At 34.0% G+C, this 17,280-nt stretch overlaps 1 protein-coding gene across 2 annotated transcripts; it reads right to left on the bottom strand.

Moving 5' to 3' along the window:
* Nucleotides 1-838: 838 nt before the first annotated feature.
* Nucleotides 839-15,087, bottom strand: LOC110094350 (GATA transcription factor 18). 2 transcript variants are annotated; one of them, XM_028696910.1, is made up of 8 exons: nucleotides 14,785-15,087; nucleotides 11,444-11,530; nucleotides 11,228-11,364; nucleotides 4,150-4,263; nucleotides 3,939-4,053; nucleotides 2,828-2,896; nucleotides 1,849-1,922; nucleotides 839-1,186 (listed from the first exon to the last, which is right to left on the bottom strand). In XM_028696910.1, the coding sequence occupies exons 1-8, from the start codon at nucleotides 14,983-14,985 to the stop codon at nucleotides 1,144-1,146; spliced, it is 840 nt and encodes a 279-aa protein (XP_028552743.1). In that variant the 5' UTR covers nucleotides 14,986-15,087; the 3' UTR covers nucleotides 839-1,143. The 2 variants fall into 2 exon arrangements, with proteins under 2 accessions (XP_028552743.1, XP_020675228.1); XM_020819569.2 differs by having other exon boundaries at nucleotides 3,948-4,053; nucleotides 14,785-15,086.
* Between the last annotated feature and the right edge of the window lie 2,193 nt (nucleotides 15,088-17,280).

Here is a 17,280-nt window from a genome sequence, read left to right as displayed (position 1 = left end):
AAACAAGAAAAAAAATAATAATTGTCAAATAAAAATTATAAATTTAGGCTTTCTTCTGAACAGCTTTTTTATTGCTTTGTAAAGTAATTTTTTAATATAAAATTTTAAAAATTTGTACTAAAAAACAATTTTAAGAAGTAATAAGAAAATCATCCCAAACAAGACCTTAATCTAAAAACAAAACGATATGAAAATTGTTCCAAATGAAACCTGAAATTAGGGGTGTCAATATTTGACACGACCCGAAAACCCGACTCGAAAATTTCGGGTTAAGGTCAACCCGAACCCAAAACGGGTTGAGTTCGGGTTCAACATTTTGACCGATTTCAAAAATCAGGTTGGGTTCGAGTTAACCCTTTGACCCGAAATTAACCCGAAAATCAATTTTGACCCGGCAACCTGAGATTGACCCATTTTTTATCCGAAAAAGAGGATATTAACCTGTTTTGACCCGAAAACTAACAATTTTTTGTTGAAAATGTGTCATTCGGGTCGTGCCGGGTTTACCCGGACCCGAAGCGAGTCGGATTCGGGTCAAAAAAACTTACTCGTTTTCAAAAACGTGTCGGATTTGGGTTGACCCAAATAGTACCGGGTCAACTTCAGGTTCGACCCTAACCCGACCCATGACCCAAAATTGACACCCCTACCTGAAATAACCACACACAAACAAAGAACTACTTTGAAATTTTTCGAGATATACATATACATACCCACACACAAATTCATTAAATAGACAATCTCATACACATTCACTATTATCTCACAAAACCAAAACCAAAATTTAAAGACATAAATATACAGTGGGTGAAATTTCTCCTCCTTTTAATTTGAAATATATACATAAATATATTTATCTATTTATGCATTTGAACACTTACCATAAAAATCTAATTAATAAAGTAATCAACAGCAGCATTGCTTGCAAAGGAATAAAACCTATTTAATAAAGTAACATTAAGCGTCAATTATACCAAAATAAACGTCATTTTACTTAAAAAAATAACATCACAATCGCATAATTAAGCTCTCCGAATGTACGATTGGTCATAGAAACAGCACGCCGTGCATGAGACTACTGCTGCTTCTTCTTCATATTAGTAGAAAGCAACAACATTTGTCTTCTGCAAGTGGCTCCACTTATTACTCTCCAGGTTGCACCTCCGCTTGAGCTTCTTGTGTCAATCTGAACAAGAGAATTCATAAATATTGAATCCTGATTCAACTGAGATAAACACCGAAATTTTTTTGAATCGGATCCAACTTTTGATCATGATAGATTTTGGCTTTGTTTATGACGAAATTAGTACGTGCGGTCTAGTGGTGAATCAGGACGTACCACATTATTTTTTGCTATATACTGGTGTTGTGTACTGGGGTGACGTGACGCATCCTGATTCACCTCTGGACTGTCTGATGACCGCACGTAATAATTTCTCTTGTTTATAACATCTTTTGACCATTGTTTTTTCGCTATTTAAAAAAAATTATACTAAAAAGTCGTTTTAGAAAGCAATAAGAAAGTTGTTCCAAAGGAAGCCTTTATAAAAGTTGGGTTAATTTAAAATAAGTGCAATATAGATTTTAATTACTTTTTTTATCTATTGCACTTATCTTAAACCAAATTCAACAGTTTTGAAAGGTCTAGCAACTAGAATTTATTTTAATAATTATACATTTTTGGTCAATGTGGGTTTCAAAGCTATTGGATTTGTATTGAGATGAGTGCAAATAAATTTTGATTGATTTTTCAAGTAATGACTCATCTCAAAATAAATTCAATAGCTTTAAAATTCATTTAAATTCAAATACTTTATGATAATTATATGTCATAGGTGTAGTACATACATTTCAGCAGATCCATGATTGTTTGAAATAATAGGTGGCTTCACATCGATCCTACTTTCTGAACTTGCAGGAACCTGGGAAAGAGAAGGCAAAAGAAAAACAAGACAACAACTGGATCATCTCATAAATAGACATATTTATGACTTACTACTCCCTAACGGGAAGTATTTCTAGAATACAAAGACTCCTTAGGAGTTACTATCAAACTATTAAGCCTAACAAAGCTTACAATAACCTATCATCTAGGCTAAGGTAAATTGGTAGAGTTCTGATCAGTACTTTGTTTGGCCGGCCGAAGAAGGGCCGTCGGCCGCTATTGAACCGGTCTCTAGTGGACCGGTTTTATACTACAACCGCCGGCCCAAGGAAGGGAGAGGGAAAGGGCTGGTTGCTCCAATGGGGCCCACACTTTTGATTAATAATTACTTTGGATGGAAATATTTGAATGAGGGGCTGTTTAGGGATTTTGTATTTCTCATTTGGCTTTAATTAATTGCTAATGCTAGAATTAGAATTTCATCTTGAGTTTGAAATCAAATTTGAGATATAGGATTTGTTCATTGGGCTCTAGGCTTGGCTAGAGATTTGGAGAGTTGTTTCTTCCTCTCGAATTGAAGAAACTTTTATCGTTTGTTGTTTTCATGCATGGATTAGTGGAAATCTTCATTTTTCTCCCAGTTTTCTACATATTTCTCAAGAAGGATGCTGTACCATTGCTGTTTTCTGCTGTAATCAGCGGTTTTCTTGCTGTTTTTCACCAATCACTGTTAGGTTTGCTTGCGAACTCAAGTATTTCCCTTAGGGTTACTTGCAAACTCAAGTATTTCTTATCATACTTATCATTCTTTCAAGAATGCATTTATATGATTTTTTTTTTCAATAATGGTGTATAGGTTTTTCTAGATGGTATTAATTATCAGGTATAAGGGCCACTTGGATCAGAGGTAATCCTTCAACAAAAAATAAAATAAAGACCTACCATTCCATTTGGACTGGGGAGAGCTAAAGTAGTCATCTTGGGGGACTGAGAGACACTTCTCAAAGTACCCTGCAGATAAAAAGAAAAACAAAAACACATTCAGAAACTGCAAGTTATGATAAGTCTAGTTCATCATCTTATCAATTTGACAATGAACAATGGTGAAACCAGAATTTATTCAAATCACTTATGGGGTTGGTTGGCAAGAATTTAGTGAATCCTGTAAATCCATACTTAGTAAATCATCAAAAGATTTACATCTTGTTAAATATTATTTAACTGCTTCACTATTTATTCCAGGATTTAAAATTTGTGAGAGCTTTATATCCTAAATCCATTAACAGTACATCATGGAATTAAACTAAGGTTTCGTTTGAGACGGCTTTCTTTATGCTTCTTAAAGCAGTTTTTTAGTATAAATTTCTTTTATTCTGTACTAGAAAGCTACTTCGAGAAGAAAAAGAAAGCAGTCCCAAACGAAGCTTAAATGTTCGGACTGAAATGGGGTTTATCAAAATAGAATGATATAAATCCCAAAATTTGTAATTGGCAAGGTTAAAGTAAATTTTATTCAAATTCTGTCTGAAATAGGATACTAAACAGCCACTAAGATTACCTAGTTACCAATATATTTCTTTATTAATTTAGACATATTACTTGAATTAAATTAGGCTATACTGTCTAGAAAGAACAAAAGAGTGTTCAGATAGATTAAGAAAATACAACCGATCTACTTAGTGCAAACAGCTAGAAAATACAATTGAGTGTACAGAACTACAGATAAGAAGGTGCTGCAGGGATCTCCGCTCGTCCAATAAAAGGATCTTACTATCTGATGATTTCAGGTTTACCTAGGCCATGTATTCTTCAAAAGTGTACAGTGCTATTGGATTTACAATTATATAACATCTATCAAATAGCAGAACAAGGAACATATCGTACTTCTATTTCCAATTTCTGCTTCTGACTCTAATTATTACTTATTAATCACATCAGAAATCAGATCACTCATAGAAACTCTTAAATGATAATAATTTGATTGAGCATTAAGAAAAGCAAGTGGAAAAGATACTAATAGGAGGAACTCTGCAAGTTTATAATGACAAGCTACTAGCCAAACCTTGTTTGCCCACATCAGCCCACATGCGTTGCAAAGCGACCTTGGACCACCAGGACCTCGACGCATTGCGGGTGTCAACTTTGCACTAATGCCACAATTCTGGCAGCTGGAAGCAGCAATAACCATGAGGGGCCGGGGAAAGGACTCCATAGAAGATACTAAACTGGAAACTATTTTTATAAGGAAAAAAAAAAGTACATACTTTGTTTCCCTAGGAGTATCATCTTGGCTTGAAGCTTGATCACAACTTAAAGAGGGTGATGCCTCATCGTCAGGATTAGCCTTCCCAGCAAACTGACCTTTTCGACGTTTCATCCTATAAGTGTTTTTAGAATGTAAAAGATGGAATCATAATACTCTTACTAACAAATCAATATAAAAAAATGTAGTCATTTATAGCTCTTTACACCCACGAATGCAATCACATCTAAGAATGCTTCCAGTTTGTACTTGCCTGTGTTCAAAACTCCAATAAGAATTAGACAAGCTTGCTATGGACATGGCTCAGACAATTGTTGGAATTTGGATAGCGAAAAAAATGTCCAGTTCTGTACATGTTTGGGTTACTCCGCAATTAATATGGATTCGCCTGACCCTTAAACTGAGCACCCAATTTACTGCATATCCGTTAAGTATTATGATGTATTTGCCAGGTTTTTTTATCCCTAGAATTCACGCCAACATGCTAGCATTTGTACCGAACCGACCCCAAATTGTTGAACTGTTAAGGCAAATGATGATGATGTTTTTACAAAAATTATCACATCAACTTAGCAATAATGAAAATTGTATTATAATATTGATGTCTTGGTTTTTTTAATTTTTTATTTTAATAACATTTTCATTATTGGATCCTAAGTTCTGGATGAAAAAAGTGAATGAATAATACGTTAGTTAATTGACAACCAACATAAAACTTGTCGAACAATCATGACATAAATCCTTTAAGACATTGTGTTAATATTAAGGTGTTCCCTAAATGTGACACACTGTATTGGTTGAATACAATGAAAAAAGTATATGGGCTTTTGCACTTACGTCCAGGAATAATGTTAAATAAGTAAGAGTTCCAACATTATGGATGGATGTGGGCAAAGAAGCTAGTTCATGAAACTAGAATTAATAAAATTAATAGATAATATGATTCATAAGAAAAAAATTATTCTATGTATTTAGAAAATTAAATGGGTAGGAGACAAGACTAAGAAGATTGATAGTTTAGGACTATAGTATTCAAGTATGAGACATACTAGAAATGATGTAGGCCTAATTATAGGTAAGAGTTCAAATAATAATGTTATAAAAATTTAAAAAATTGTAAATAAAACTATAATTTTACGATCATTGTTGATGCTAAGATTATTAATATTATAAGTACTTATACTCCTTAAGTACTTTAGAAATATGTTCGAAATTAAAATTTTAGAATCACTTAAAAGAATTAATACAAATAATACATTTTTGAAGAAATAGTTTTTAGGGGAAGAAATTTAAATGAACATGTTAATAGAGTGATAGAATATTTTAAAAGTATTTAAGATGACTATGAGTCTAGAGCAACTAATGAAGTTGCTAGAAACATATAAGATTTTACTCTAATTTATGATTTTGTAATTGTTAATACCTTATTTATGAAAAGATATGAGTATCTCATAAGTCATAACTTATAAAAATGGATATAAAAAAACTCAAATTAATTATTTTCTTACAAGAAAATAGATCGTTTAGATTGCAAAAATTACAAAATCATTCCTAATGAAAATTTATACACCCAACATCGCTTATTAGTTTTGAGCTTTAAGAAGAGAGTTGGAATATTAAAAATGAATTAAAACATTGTTCTAGGATTAGATAAAACCACTTAAAGAATGCTAATAAAAGGTTTTTGAGAGTCGGATTCCATATCTCAAGATTTTGTGTTTTATGAAAGCTAATATTATCTAAGAAAAAATAGGTAGCAATCTAAATAATGTTATGTGATTGGAATATCAAAAGGAAAAACTCCTAATAATAAAAATAGTTGGTGATGAAATCAGAATATTAAAAAAAAAAAGAAAATAAAAATAAAAAGCTTTATTATAAAAAAATTGTTTAAATGTAAAAGCTCAGAAAATTAAGAAAGATATATTAGGCACGTAGGGAGTCTAAAAAAGCAAAATGATATATAAAGAATTTAACTTTTAAAGATTTATATAATATATTTAATACTAAGGAGGGTGAAAAATATATGTATAAGGCTTCATTTGGGACGACTTTCTTACTGCTTCTTAAAACAGTTTTTTAGTGAAAATTAATTTTTGTACAAAAAACTTCTTTAATAAGCAATAAAAAACTATTCCAAACGAAGCCTAAGTTAGATAAACAAAAAGATAGGAGAAGGATCTAGTTTAAGTGAAGAGAATTAAGAATGAAGATTAAAAGTGCTTTTATTAGAAAAAGATATTCAACATAGGTAGATGAGACATTTCGATGTGTTTTTAAATGAAGATTGTGAGAATACGGTTGATTTTAGTGATTTTAGCACCTTAAATGAAAATAGATATTTTTATTTTCATCGTCGTATTAATAAAATCGAAGTTACAAAAGCTTTAAAGAAAATGAAATGTGGAAAAATAGTTGGACCTTATGTGGAGTATATGATACAAATTAAATTGTGGAATTTTGGCCTCATTTATTTTTTAGAAGTAATTATATTACCTGACGCTAATACATAACACATAAAAAATTACAAAAGCAACCATGCTCTTGTTGTGTTATTCTGCTGTCATATCGCTATCTCATACAGGCACCATCCTTCATAGACTCAGCTAAAAGGACATTTAGGCAATTAAAAAAAAACACAGTATATCAATTGAATTTTGCTATCAGAGAAATTATGAAAATAGTTAATAAAGGAAGAGATGCATAGAGAACTTAGGATAGTTCAGAGACAGAGCAGGACCTCGGATGTTCCATCCAAAAAGAATTTCGAAAATACAAAAGATGACATCATAATATTCTGAATATATAATTTACAAATCAACACAAGAAATGTAGGTGACTATAGGTCTTTATAACCAAGAATGCAATCAAATCTAAGAGCACTTCCAGTATGCTCATGTCTGTGACTAAAACTCCAAGATGAGTTGGAACAAACAAAATCAGCGAACAAACAATAAATTTCAGTAAACCAAACATATTTTCTTGAAAAGAAATCAAAAACGAACAAACTAGACACAATGGTCATCTTTCAAGAGAAAGAACTTCTCTCCCAAACTCTAGATGCCACTAGAATCCCCACAAAAAGTGGGCAACAAGAACACTAACAAAATATGCATGAAGAAAAATAATGCCACCAAAAAACCTAATATAACTCTCCCCCCAAAACCTGAATTTACTCCTCCATGTTTTTCCCCCCACCTCCTTTGACAAGTGATACACTCTTTTAATTCTCCTCCCTTTCCAACCCCCTCCCCTTAATTCTAATCCCTTACCAACCCCCTCCTTTAATTCTCCTCCCTTTCCCCCCAAACTGTTGTTGAATAATCTAGTGGGACTCACATGTGGCTTCATACTACTTTAGGTTCTTCCACCTAATCAATACTTCTTTGCTTCATATTACTCCATGGCACACTCCTTCAACCGCTAATGGTTCTAACAACACCTTCATGTCATCCGTCAAGGATGGGGGAGGTGCAGAAAATAGAATGTGCTCTCCTATCACATGTCGCAATTGGGACACATAAAACACTGGGTGGATGTCTCACGATGGTGGTAATTGTAGGCGATATGCCACGACACCGATAAACTCCACTATCTTGCAAGAACCAAAAATAATGGGGTGATAACTTCTCATTCTTTTTTCGTGCCAGGGTTCTCTATCTCTAGGGTCGAAGTTTAAATTAAACCCTATCCTCCACCTCAAATTGAATGTCTCTCTTGTGTGCATATGCTTGCTTCTTCATAATTTGTTGAGATCTCAACAAATGCCCCTTCAGCTCAAAGGGACATTTGCACCATGGTGAGCCATTTGCCATTAACAGGTATGGCTAGCCACCATCTTCTCGACATTCTTCTGTATACACTCCCAATACAGCTCTGTAGAAAGTCAACGATAGGCCTTATTGACCCATGAATGTCCCCCATTGGCCATCTCGTGAAACTCCTAAAGCAAGCAAGGAATGTAAGAAGAGGTCTTTAGAAGCACAAACCGCCCATTATGAAGCAACATCCATCCCACCACTGACTAACTCGGATGATTTTCCTTATTTTGCACAGCTCCTCCTTAATTTTTCTCAACCTTGCATCCTCTTCACTCTCTCTTCTCAATGCTTCCCAGTCAACCACTAAGGACACAAACAATGCCATCATCTGGGGCTCCTCCATGCACCTGGATAAACCAGCTGTTGCTTTGTTTTTAACTCCATATCGATACTAAATCTCGAAGTCATAACTCAATAAATTGGAAAGCCACTTTTGATGCTCCTTAGTGATAATTCTTTACTCCAACAAATACTTCAAACTCTTCTAATCAGTTCTGACGATGAAATATCTTCCAATAAATAAAGTCGTCATTTATGAATGGCCAACACAATCACTATCAGCTTCCTCTCATAGATTGAATTTAGTCTTGCCTTGGCCATCAACACCTGATAGAAATAGGCCATGGGTCTCTAATTATGCATGAGTACTGCTCCCAACCCAAAACCCGAGGCATTTGTCTCAACTACAAAAGCCTGGTTGAAATCTGAAAGAGCTAAAACTGGCACACTAGTCATAGCCTTCTTCAACTCCTCAAATGCCTGGTAGCTAACTCTCCCTAGTTGAAGTTGTACGTCAACGGCCATGCTATAGAACTGTATCATTTCACAAATTTTCGATAGTAGCCTGTGAGTCCCAAGAATCCTCCCAACTCCTTCAAAGTCTTAGGTATGAGCCACTTGAGCATGGCCTCAATCTTGCTCTAATTAGCTGCCACTCCTCCTGAGATACCACATTCTCTAAATACTCCACTATGGCTAGGCAAAAGAATGTTTTTTTATTGGCGAACAAAGGTGCTCTCTTAAGACAGATAGCACAACTCTCAAATGCTCCAAGTGCTCTCACTTAGACCTCATATATACCAATATATTGTCACAAAATACCAACACAAACCGTCGCAAGTAGGAATGAAATACCCTATTCATCAAAGATTGGAAAGTAGTCGATGTGTTAGTGAGGCCAAAAGGCATCACCAAGAACTTATAGTACCCCTCTTGCGTACTAAAATCTGTCAGGTGGGTGTCTCCTGGTCGCATTCTGATCTAGTGGTACTCGAATTTCTATCACAAATCCATATAACTCATCTAACAGCTCGTCAATGACTGGAATGGAAAATTTGTCTGGTACCATTTTCTTGTTCAGGGCATGGCTACACATGACCTCCAACTTTCATCTTTCTTCTTCACCAGCAATACAAGACTAGAGAAAGGGCTCACATTATGCATGATTTCAGCTTTAAGCATCTCTTGAATCAATCTCTCAATCTTATCCTTCTGAATGACGGTAGCGGTATGGCCGGACACTAATGGAGGAGACTCCTTACTTCAAAACAATAAAGTGCACATGCTCTCGTGGGGGTAGCAATCCCTGGGGAAGCTGAAATATCTCCCTAAACTATCAAAGTAGTGGTTGAACAATGCATAGAATGTCCTCTATCTCCTCTGTCCCACCTCCCTCCAACCTCTGGAGCTCCACCAAGAATCTCCCTCCTTCCCCTTATATGGCACGAACCATGGTTTTTAAAGAAACATATCTATGGACTTCAACATGACCAACTAATCCTGCTACATGCTTACTCCATATAAGAAACGCTCACAAGGAATGACAAGGAATGCATATTTCAATCTTTTTAGGAGGAAATTATCATGCAATTTGTAATATGAAGCCGACAAATTTTGATTATCTTTTAGATCAAGATAGATTATAGGAGAGTCAAAGCATACTAGATATTTATCTTTAATTTTTGGAGATCATGATATTTTTGCAATCATTGCACCAAGAAAGATAAAACTCAGTGTATCAACAGCTTATTCTCGATGTTATCTATAGCTTCCAGAGCTAAATTTGGATTGTTAAATTAAGAAGTATTTCAGGATTATTACGGGATAACAAAATATCTTAAATACTTCAAATTAAATTTTTAAAAAACACAATCAGAACAACGATGATGTATCAATTCTAATGTTGGGTAGTTAAAAAAGTTATTCACATCTAAGTTGAGGTTGACAAACATGAAATATTAAAATGGATGTTTGATAGAACTCAGAAGGATAAATTAAGAAATTATTATATTAAAGGAACACCAGGTTAAAAACATGCCATGTCCGAAGATAATGAGGGAGAAATCATACAGCTAAGGTTATATGGATAGAATTTATTCAAAATGATTTCTCAAGAATAGATTTAGCAACTCATACAACACTTAACAAGAATGATTGGAAATGAGAATTCATAAAACAGTCACCAAATAATTGGATAAGGACGATATATGATCTTGTGCACATTTATAGATAAGTAAGAAATCAAATAAAAATGCATCGATCAAGTATAGTGACATGATTAATATTTTAACTATTTCTTAATTAAGTTTGAACACTTCTATAACAAATTAGAGATTAATGCAAGCCAGCTTAGTGTGCAGAGCACCCAAGTCTAGTGCAGTATTAGAGTGAATGAATGTAGACACATGAATTTAAAAATATATATATTTTTGGAAAATCCCTAGCGTGCATGATGTTTGTCTTACGCATCATAAATGAAGACAAAAATTTATTAAAAAAAAAAAATTGCTACGATTGATAAGTTTTAACACAAGATTTTATCAGAAAATCCCATTCCTTTTGAATGGAAATGAGAGCACTTATGAAGAAGTGGTGATTAAGAAAAAAAAAAAGTTGTCACTATGAAAATATGACACAACCTTTATATAAAAACAACAACAGATTATAGCACTCATAGTGATGAAGTAACATAATTTTGACAAGATAAAACATATTGACATACTATTTAGAGCATCCAGTGGTAATTCTGATTATACAAATTACATCCTAAAATAGATAGACAGTGGTATGTAGTAATATCCCTTCAATTGTATTCACCGCTAAATCAGAGCCTAGATGGTTCTCTAAACAAAGGTCCAAAATTCACAAAATGATCATGTATTAAATTACCCAAAATGTTATGTTTACAACTCCAATTTTCAGTAGCTAGGAAATTAGAAAAACCAAGGACTTCAATGACAAAGATAAAACCTGGCATACCTGAGAGCAACCTCTTTTCTAACATCATAACGAATTTTCTTGTCAAAACATCGTTCCTTCCGCTTTTCGCGAAACCTGATAAGAGATGCTAACCGTTTTGCTGGAATATTAGTGCGTCGTAGTATATCATCCATTCCCTGTTTACAAACAAAAAGAAACCCATCAACAAAAATTCAAGTTTGTAACCTGATGATGCATTTAAACTTTTGAGCATACCCTGTCATCTTGATTGCATACTAATGCTGAGCCAGATACACAAGTAGGCACTTCACACCCTCCCAATAATAACAATACAGCTTGCACCTGTAGCACAATAGATGTAATTAAGAATAAAAGAATGATTAGAACAGAAATTCAGCTAGATTCTCAAAGCACTGGCTGAGCATCACTTGAAAGTGCAGTGACAATTGAAAGTGTGCCTTTCTTAAGGGCGCCAAAACAATCATGACACGGTTAAAGGAAGATTATATTACATGCATCAACAATTTATTGATAAATTTCTAGTGCCTAAATAAGTATATATGATTAGAACAAAATTAGCCAAATAGCACCTCACTGTATTTTCTGATGCCTTTTTCTTCCCCAATCATTTCAGGAGTTATTAGTATCCTAAAATATGTTGTTTTTTATCAATCCCAAAAACGAGATTGCATCAATGGTGCTCTTATTGAGCACTGCCAATACAAAGAGCACCATCTCTGCCTTGACCGCCACCTCCATTCTCATCCACAACAACGCTGATGAAACCTAGGATCTTAAACCTTTTAGGAGAACACTAGGCATGCAGTTAAGAACTTCCTTTCAATAAAACATAAGCAAACACCAACTGAAAGAAACTTAGTAGGAAACAAATATGAGAAAATGATTAGGAAATCTCGTAAGAAAAAAAATATAAAAACATATGAACTATAAAAACTCTCAGATCAACCACAACTGGTCACCTCACATGCAAATCACAAAATCAGGAAAAGGTGCTCAAAGGAAAGATCTAACCAGTGATCCACCACTAAAATTTTGATCCAACATAAGTATGCACTCCTCAGGCAAATACCAATAGAACAAGACACAATACCACCACAAAACTCACAATGTTTAGAGAAGAAAGATACTGGTGGAAGGAAAAATCGTAGAGGGAAGAAGTAGAAAGAAACCCGAGAGGAAGCAATAGGGATTAGGTAGAAGACCGGCTCGCAAACTAGGAAGAAACCCACAGGTTTAAATTTTTTTCTTCAAAAAAACTCCCCCCAATAGAGAATCAGCCACTACATATAGGAGCATTTATTTGCTCACATAAATGTGCCTAAAATACATCCAATAAGAATCATCCAAATCAGCTCATTAAAGAAGAAGCCAAAGCATCATGCACTGAAATCGGCAAGGGAAAACCAAACAGCCAGCAAAGTAAACCGAATAGCTAGTAGGGAAACCGAACAACCAGCACGGAAACCGAACATAAAGCAAGGGGAAGAATTCAAGCAACCACCAACCTAAGGGGAGAAATGGGCAAAGCCCAATAAGGAAAAGCAGCCCTTATAAATACTCAACCAGCTACCAAGGAGCAAGGAAGCAGGATCAACACAAGAGGAAGGACAATGGTGTGAACCAACTCGAGAGCACCGAACTCAGCATGATAATGGGTTGTTTTTCATCATAGGGCAATACAAAATAAAATACATAGCGTTCAAAAAAAAATTCATAAAATGTAAATTATTGACTACATCAAACCTAGAAATTGAATCAATGTCTCTCATAAAAAAATAAAAAAACTACAGAACTGACTTGTCTCTCTATCCATTGCTCGCATCCTTCCACAACCAATGCCTTTGTCATCTCATCTTGCAACCCAAATCTCCAACTTCCCGGCTTTTGTCATCCAAATTCGCTTGCCACCCACTCCTCCATCAATATATGTCATAACAAGCCATTTAGCACCATGGTTTGCCAAATCCCACTTTCCAAGCTCAAATATTGTGTTGAAACCTCTATGTCCACATAGAGCTCTCCATCGTGTAGTTCTTATGGTGCCTTGATTAACTTTGAGGCAAGTTCGATTTAAAGTGCTAGGTAATTAAAGGGTTAGGATTGGTACTTACATAATAATAATATATATTTTGAGCGGTGTTAGGAATTAATAGGTAGCTAATGACTCTTTAAGAGTCCCTGTAATTCTATAAATCCTATTTCTTGGGAGTATTAGGAAAAATAATAAATCAAATGAAATAGCTCCACTTTGTGTTTTGTGATCCCTTCTTCCCCATTAAATTATGGAGTTCTAAACATCCTCGAGTCTAATATTTATCGCAATCAGGTCGAGTCCCAAGATGAACACCATTGATAGACATGCATTGCTACGTGAGGGATAAATGGCATATTCTAGGATACTAACAACTCTAGAAATTGGTTGAGGGAACTAAGAGAAGAGAGGCTCACCTTACTTCATTCATCATAATTCCACACAATGTAGATTTTTTAGAGAAATACATGGCACCTAAAGGGGCTGTTTGGTATGCGGATTTGAGGCGAAATCCAGCCAATGGCCTAAAATGCAAAACCAAATCTCACGGAAAATCAAAGCCTCCGTAGATAGAAAATTCCACCTTTTCGTCGTAAATCCCGGATTTCGGAAATCCTCTCTTTCGACGGATTTCCGAAATCCTCCGGCTCCATTGGCGCGGGAAGGAAGAAACTCTGCCCAAATCTTTAAACCTCTTTAAATCCTGAATGGAATAGCCAAACAGTCCCATAGGATTTATCATGAAGGTTACCAAACAGTTTTCAAGATTTAACCCCCTCAAGATTTCATAAATTCGGATTTAGAGGATTTACGAAATCCTACTTGAATGAAATCCTAGATTCTACCAAATGGCCCCAAAGAGTCATAAACTAGTTAAACTCCATAAACCCATTACTTACCTATAAACTACAACGACTCAAAAAACCCTGTTAATCTAATTCAAATATACACATTAAATTTATTAACCCAAACATCATTGCACTAACATCCTATTTCCATCTTCCTGAACTCGATGAGAAAAAAATAAATACAATCCAACTGAAAAAAGAGATTTTCCAATCTGGATAGAAATCGTATGGAAAAGCTAGCGGATTTTCCGATGTTGCCTTGTCCTAATGTAATATTGGTCATGATCAAAATAAACTACAAGACAGGCGCTTGGGTGCAAATTACAATTATAAACGTAGAAGATTCTCTTCTAAAAATCCAACTTAGTTGACATTCAAGATAAAGAATTTACACCAAAATTAACAAAGGATACACCAAGTGTCGGTTCATATCTATAATGTATGCTAAATATAACCGTATATTTTAAAGACCTTTCAAATAACATGGCAGTACCCTTATACGCTAACTACAACTATTCTCGAAATCATAATTCCAACAACTCTTCTTGAAATCACCTTATAGCAAAAGGATCAAAAAATGAATAACGCTATATAGTAAATTGGTAGTTCCCCAGTTCTATCGTCCTCAATCACATTATTCAGACAACAAAAGTAACCGCGTCCAATCACTAACAGAAATCTTCGCGAAACGGTACCTTTTCGGGCGTCACCGAGTCGAAAACATAGACCTCCCCCTGAAACAACAGCGTGAGCTGATTCGGGTTAGAGCTCACAAGCTGCATAGCAGCATCAGCTGCCTCCTGCTCCCCCTCCTGATCGGCCGGAGCGCCTTCGACCATCTGAGCACGAGCGTCGCCTCCATGGTTCGGAAGATCGGCTCCGAAAGGGGCTGACATCGCCGATTCCAGCGGTTCAAGAAGACGACGGTGATGCGAACGGCCGAAACCCTAGTGCCGAACGGTGATGATGCGATCACGGCCGCTGGTTTTGCTTATGGAAAAGGAACGGCGTAAGATCTTTTTGATTGATGAAGGATGGGGTGGGGACCGGGGACCCCGCCAAACCCGATATATTGCAGTGAAATTGCCTCACGTGAACCGCGGCGTTAAGGGAAGCGGTGAAAAGAATTTTCAACCGTTTGATTATACACGGATGGTGATGGAAAGGGTGCAGTAATGCTTTTTGATCAATTATCTGAGCCGTACATTCGGCTCTGAATCGGAAAGAACGGCCGAGATGCGGAATTTTGGAAGATGAAAACGGATCAGATTGTACAGCATTCAAAATGTAGCAACGTAGTTGAAAGTGGTATATTTATTTTTTAGAGGTTAACAAGGAGTGGATTTTTTTAAAGTGTGATCTAATAAATTAAAAAATTCTTATAATTCCTTTACATTTGAAAAAAGTGAATGTCAAATTACATTAAGACTAAATTTTAAACACTCTAAATCAATCTATAAAACTTGATTTATCTTAGCTTAATTAGATTTATTAGAGCCTTTATTATCTTATTTTGCTTGATTCTTATACGAGACAATAAAATTAGTAAATTGACATGCATCCTTGTTTTCTTAGTTCAGATTAATCGAGTAATTGAACGAAGGTAAAATTTTTACAATAAGTACTTTTAATAATTAAATTAAGTGTATAAGTATGATTAAAATAAAATTTAATAGTAGACAAAGTCGCTCCTTTAATAGGTGACTTATGTTGACTAGTCAAAGTCGAGTCAGCTAATCGTTAGTCGTTTAAAAATTAGGATCCAATTCACGACTTAATGTAAAAGGTGACTTACAATAAATTTTATTTTAAGAAAAAATATGCATGTTATGGCTAATTGGTGCATTAGATTCAGCGACTTATGTAAGTCATCTGTTGATGGAGTGACTTACATTTAAATTATTTTTTTAATGCACGACATAGCAATTTGGTGGCATTGGATGACGAAGTAAGTGTGATAACAATGATTCAAGGCATGTGTGCTAAGTTGAAAGTATGTGTTAAGTTTTTTTTTTAATTCATAAATATTCATGATTTTGTAAATGCATATATGTTCAATGATTTTACAATTTTTTTGTAATAATAAAAAATATCATTATTGGTTTTTTTTTATTTTGGGGTATTTCTAAGTTTTAAATTTTTAAAATTATATAAATTTATGTATTTAAAATTTTATAAAAATATAGATTAAACATTTTAAAAGTGTATATATTAAAATGAATATAAGTATTGATTTATTGAGATATTATTCAACATATGCTTTTTTTCAAAATAATAGTATAATTTATTTTGTTTCGTAATATTATTTCCCTCGATTTGAAAAAGCACAAAAAAATTAAATATTAAAAAAAGAAGTTTATTTTTTTTTTTAAAAAAAAAAGCATGACATGGCTAATTGGTGCATTAGATTCAGCGACTTATGTAAGTCATCCGTTGATGGAGTGACTTACATTTAAATTATTTTTTTAATGCACGACATAGCAATTTGGTGGCATTGGATGACGAAGTAAGTGTGATAACAATGATTCAAGGCATGTGTGCTAAGTTGAAAGTATGTGTTAAGTTTTTTTTTTAATTCATAAATATTCGTGATTTTGTAAATGCATATATGTTCAATGATTTTACAATTTTTTTGTAATAATAAAAAATATCATTATTGACTTTTTTTAAAATTTTGGGGTATTTCTAAGTTTTAAATTTTTAAAATTATATAAATTTATGTATTTAAAATTTTATAAAAATATAGATTAAACATTTTAAAAGTGTATATATTAAAATGAATATAAGTATTGATTTATTGAGATATTATTCAACATATGCTTTTTTTCAAAATAATAGTATAATTTATTTTGTTTCGTAATATTATTTCCCTCGATTTGAAAAAGCACAAAAAAATTAAATATTAAAAAAAGAAGAAAATTTAAGGAAAAGCAACATTCCAACAACAACAATAACATTGTATTGAAAATCATATTCAGACATACATGAGCGTACATATTCATAAAACTTAATAACTTAAACGATAACAAACACAAATCACATTTAAACCACTTAAATAACACACTTAAAAAAGTTCTAAAAAACAAAAGAAAGACTTCAACGATTCTTAGAGTTGGGATTGAGTCGTGCAGCAATTGAATTTGTGCTGAAACCAAAGCATAATGTATTGTCAGTCTGATGTATTGAGAAAC

Source organism: Dendrobium catenatum, unplaced genomic scaffold (assembly GCF_001605985.2).
Source record: "Dendrobium catenatum unplaced genomic scaffold, ASM160598v2 fragScaff_scaffold_853, whole genome shotgun sequence".
Lineage (NCBI taxonomy): Eukaryota > Viridiplantae > Streptophyta > Magnoliopsida > Asparagales > Orchidaceae > Dendrobium > Dendrobium catenatum.
Note: the sequence above shows the minus strand (reverse complement) of the source record. Positions and strands in the feature narration are given on the sequence as shown.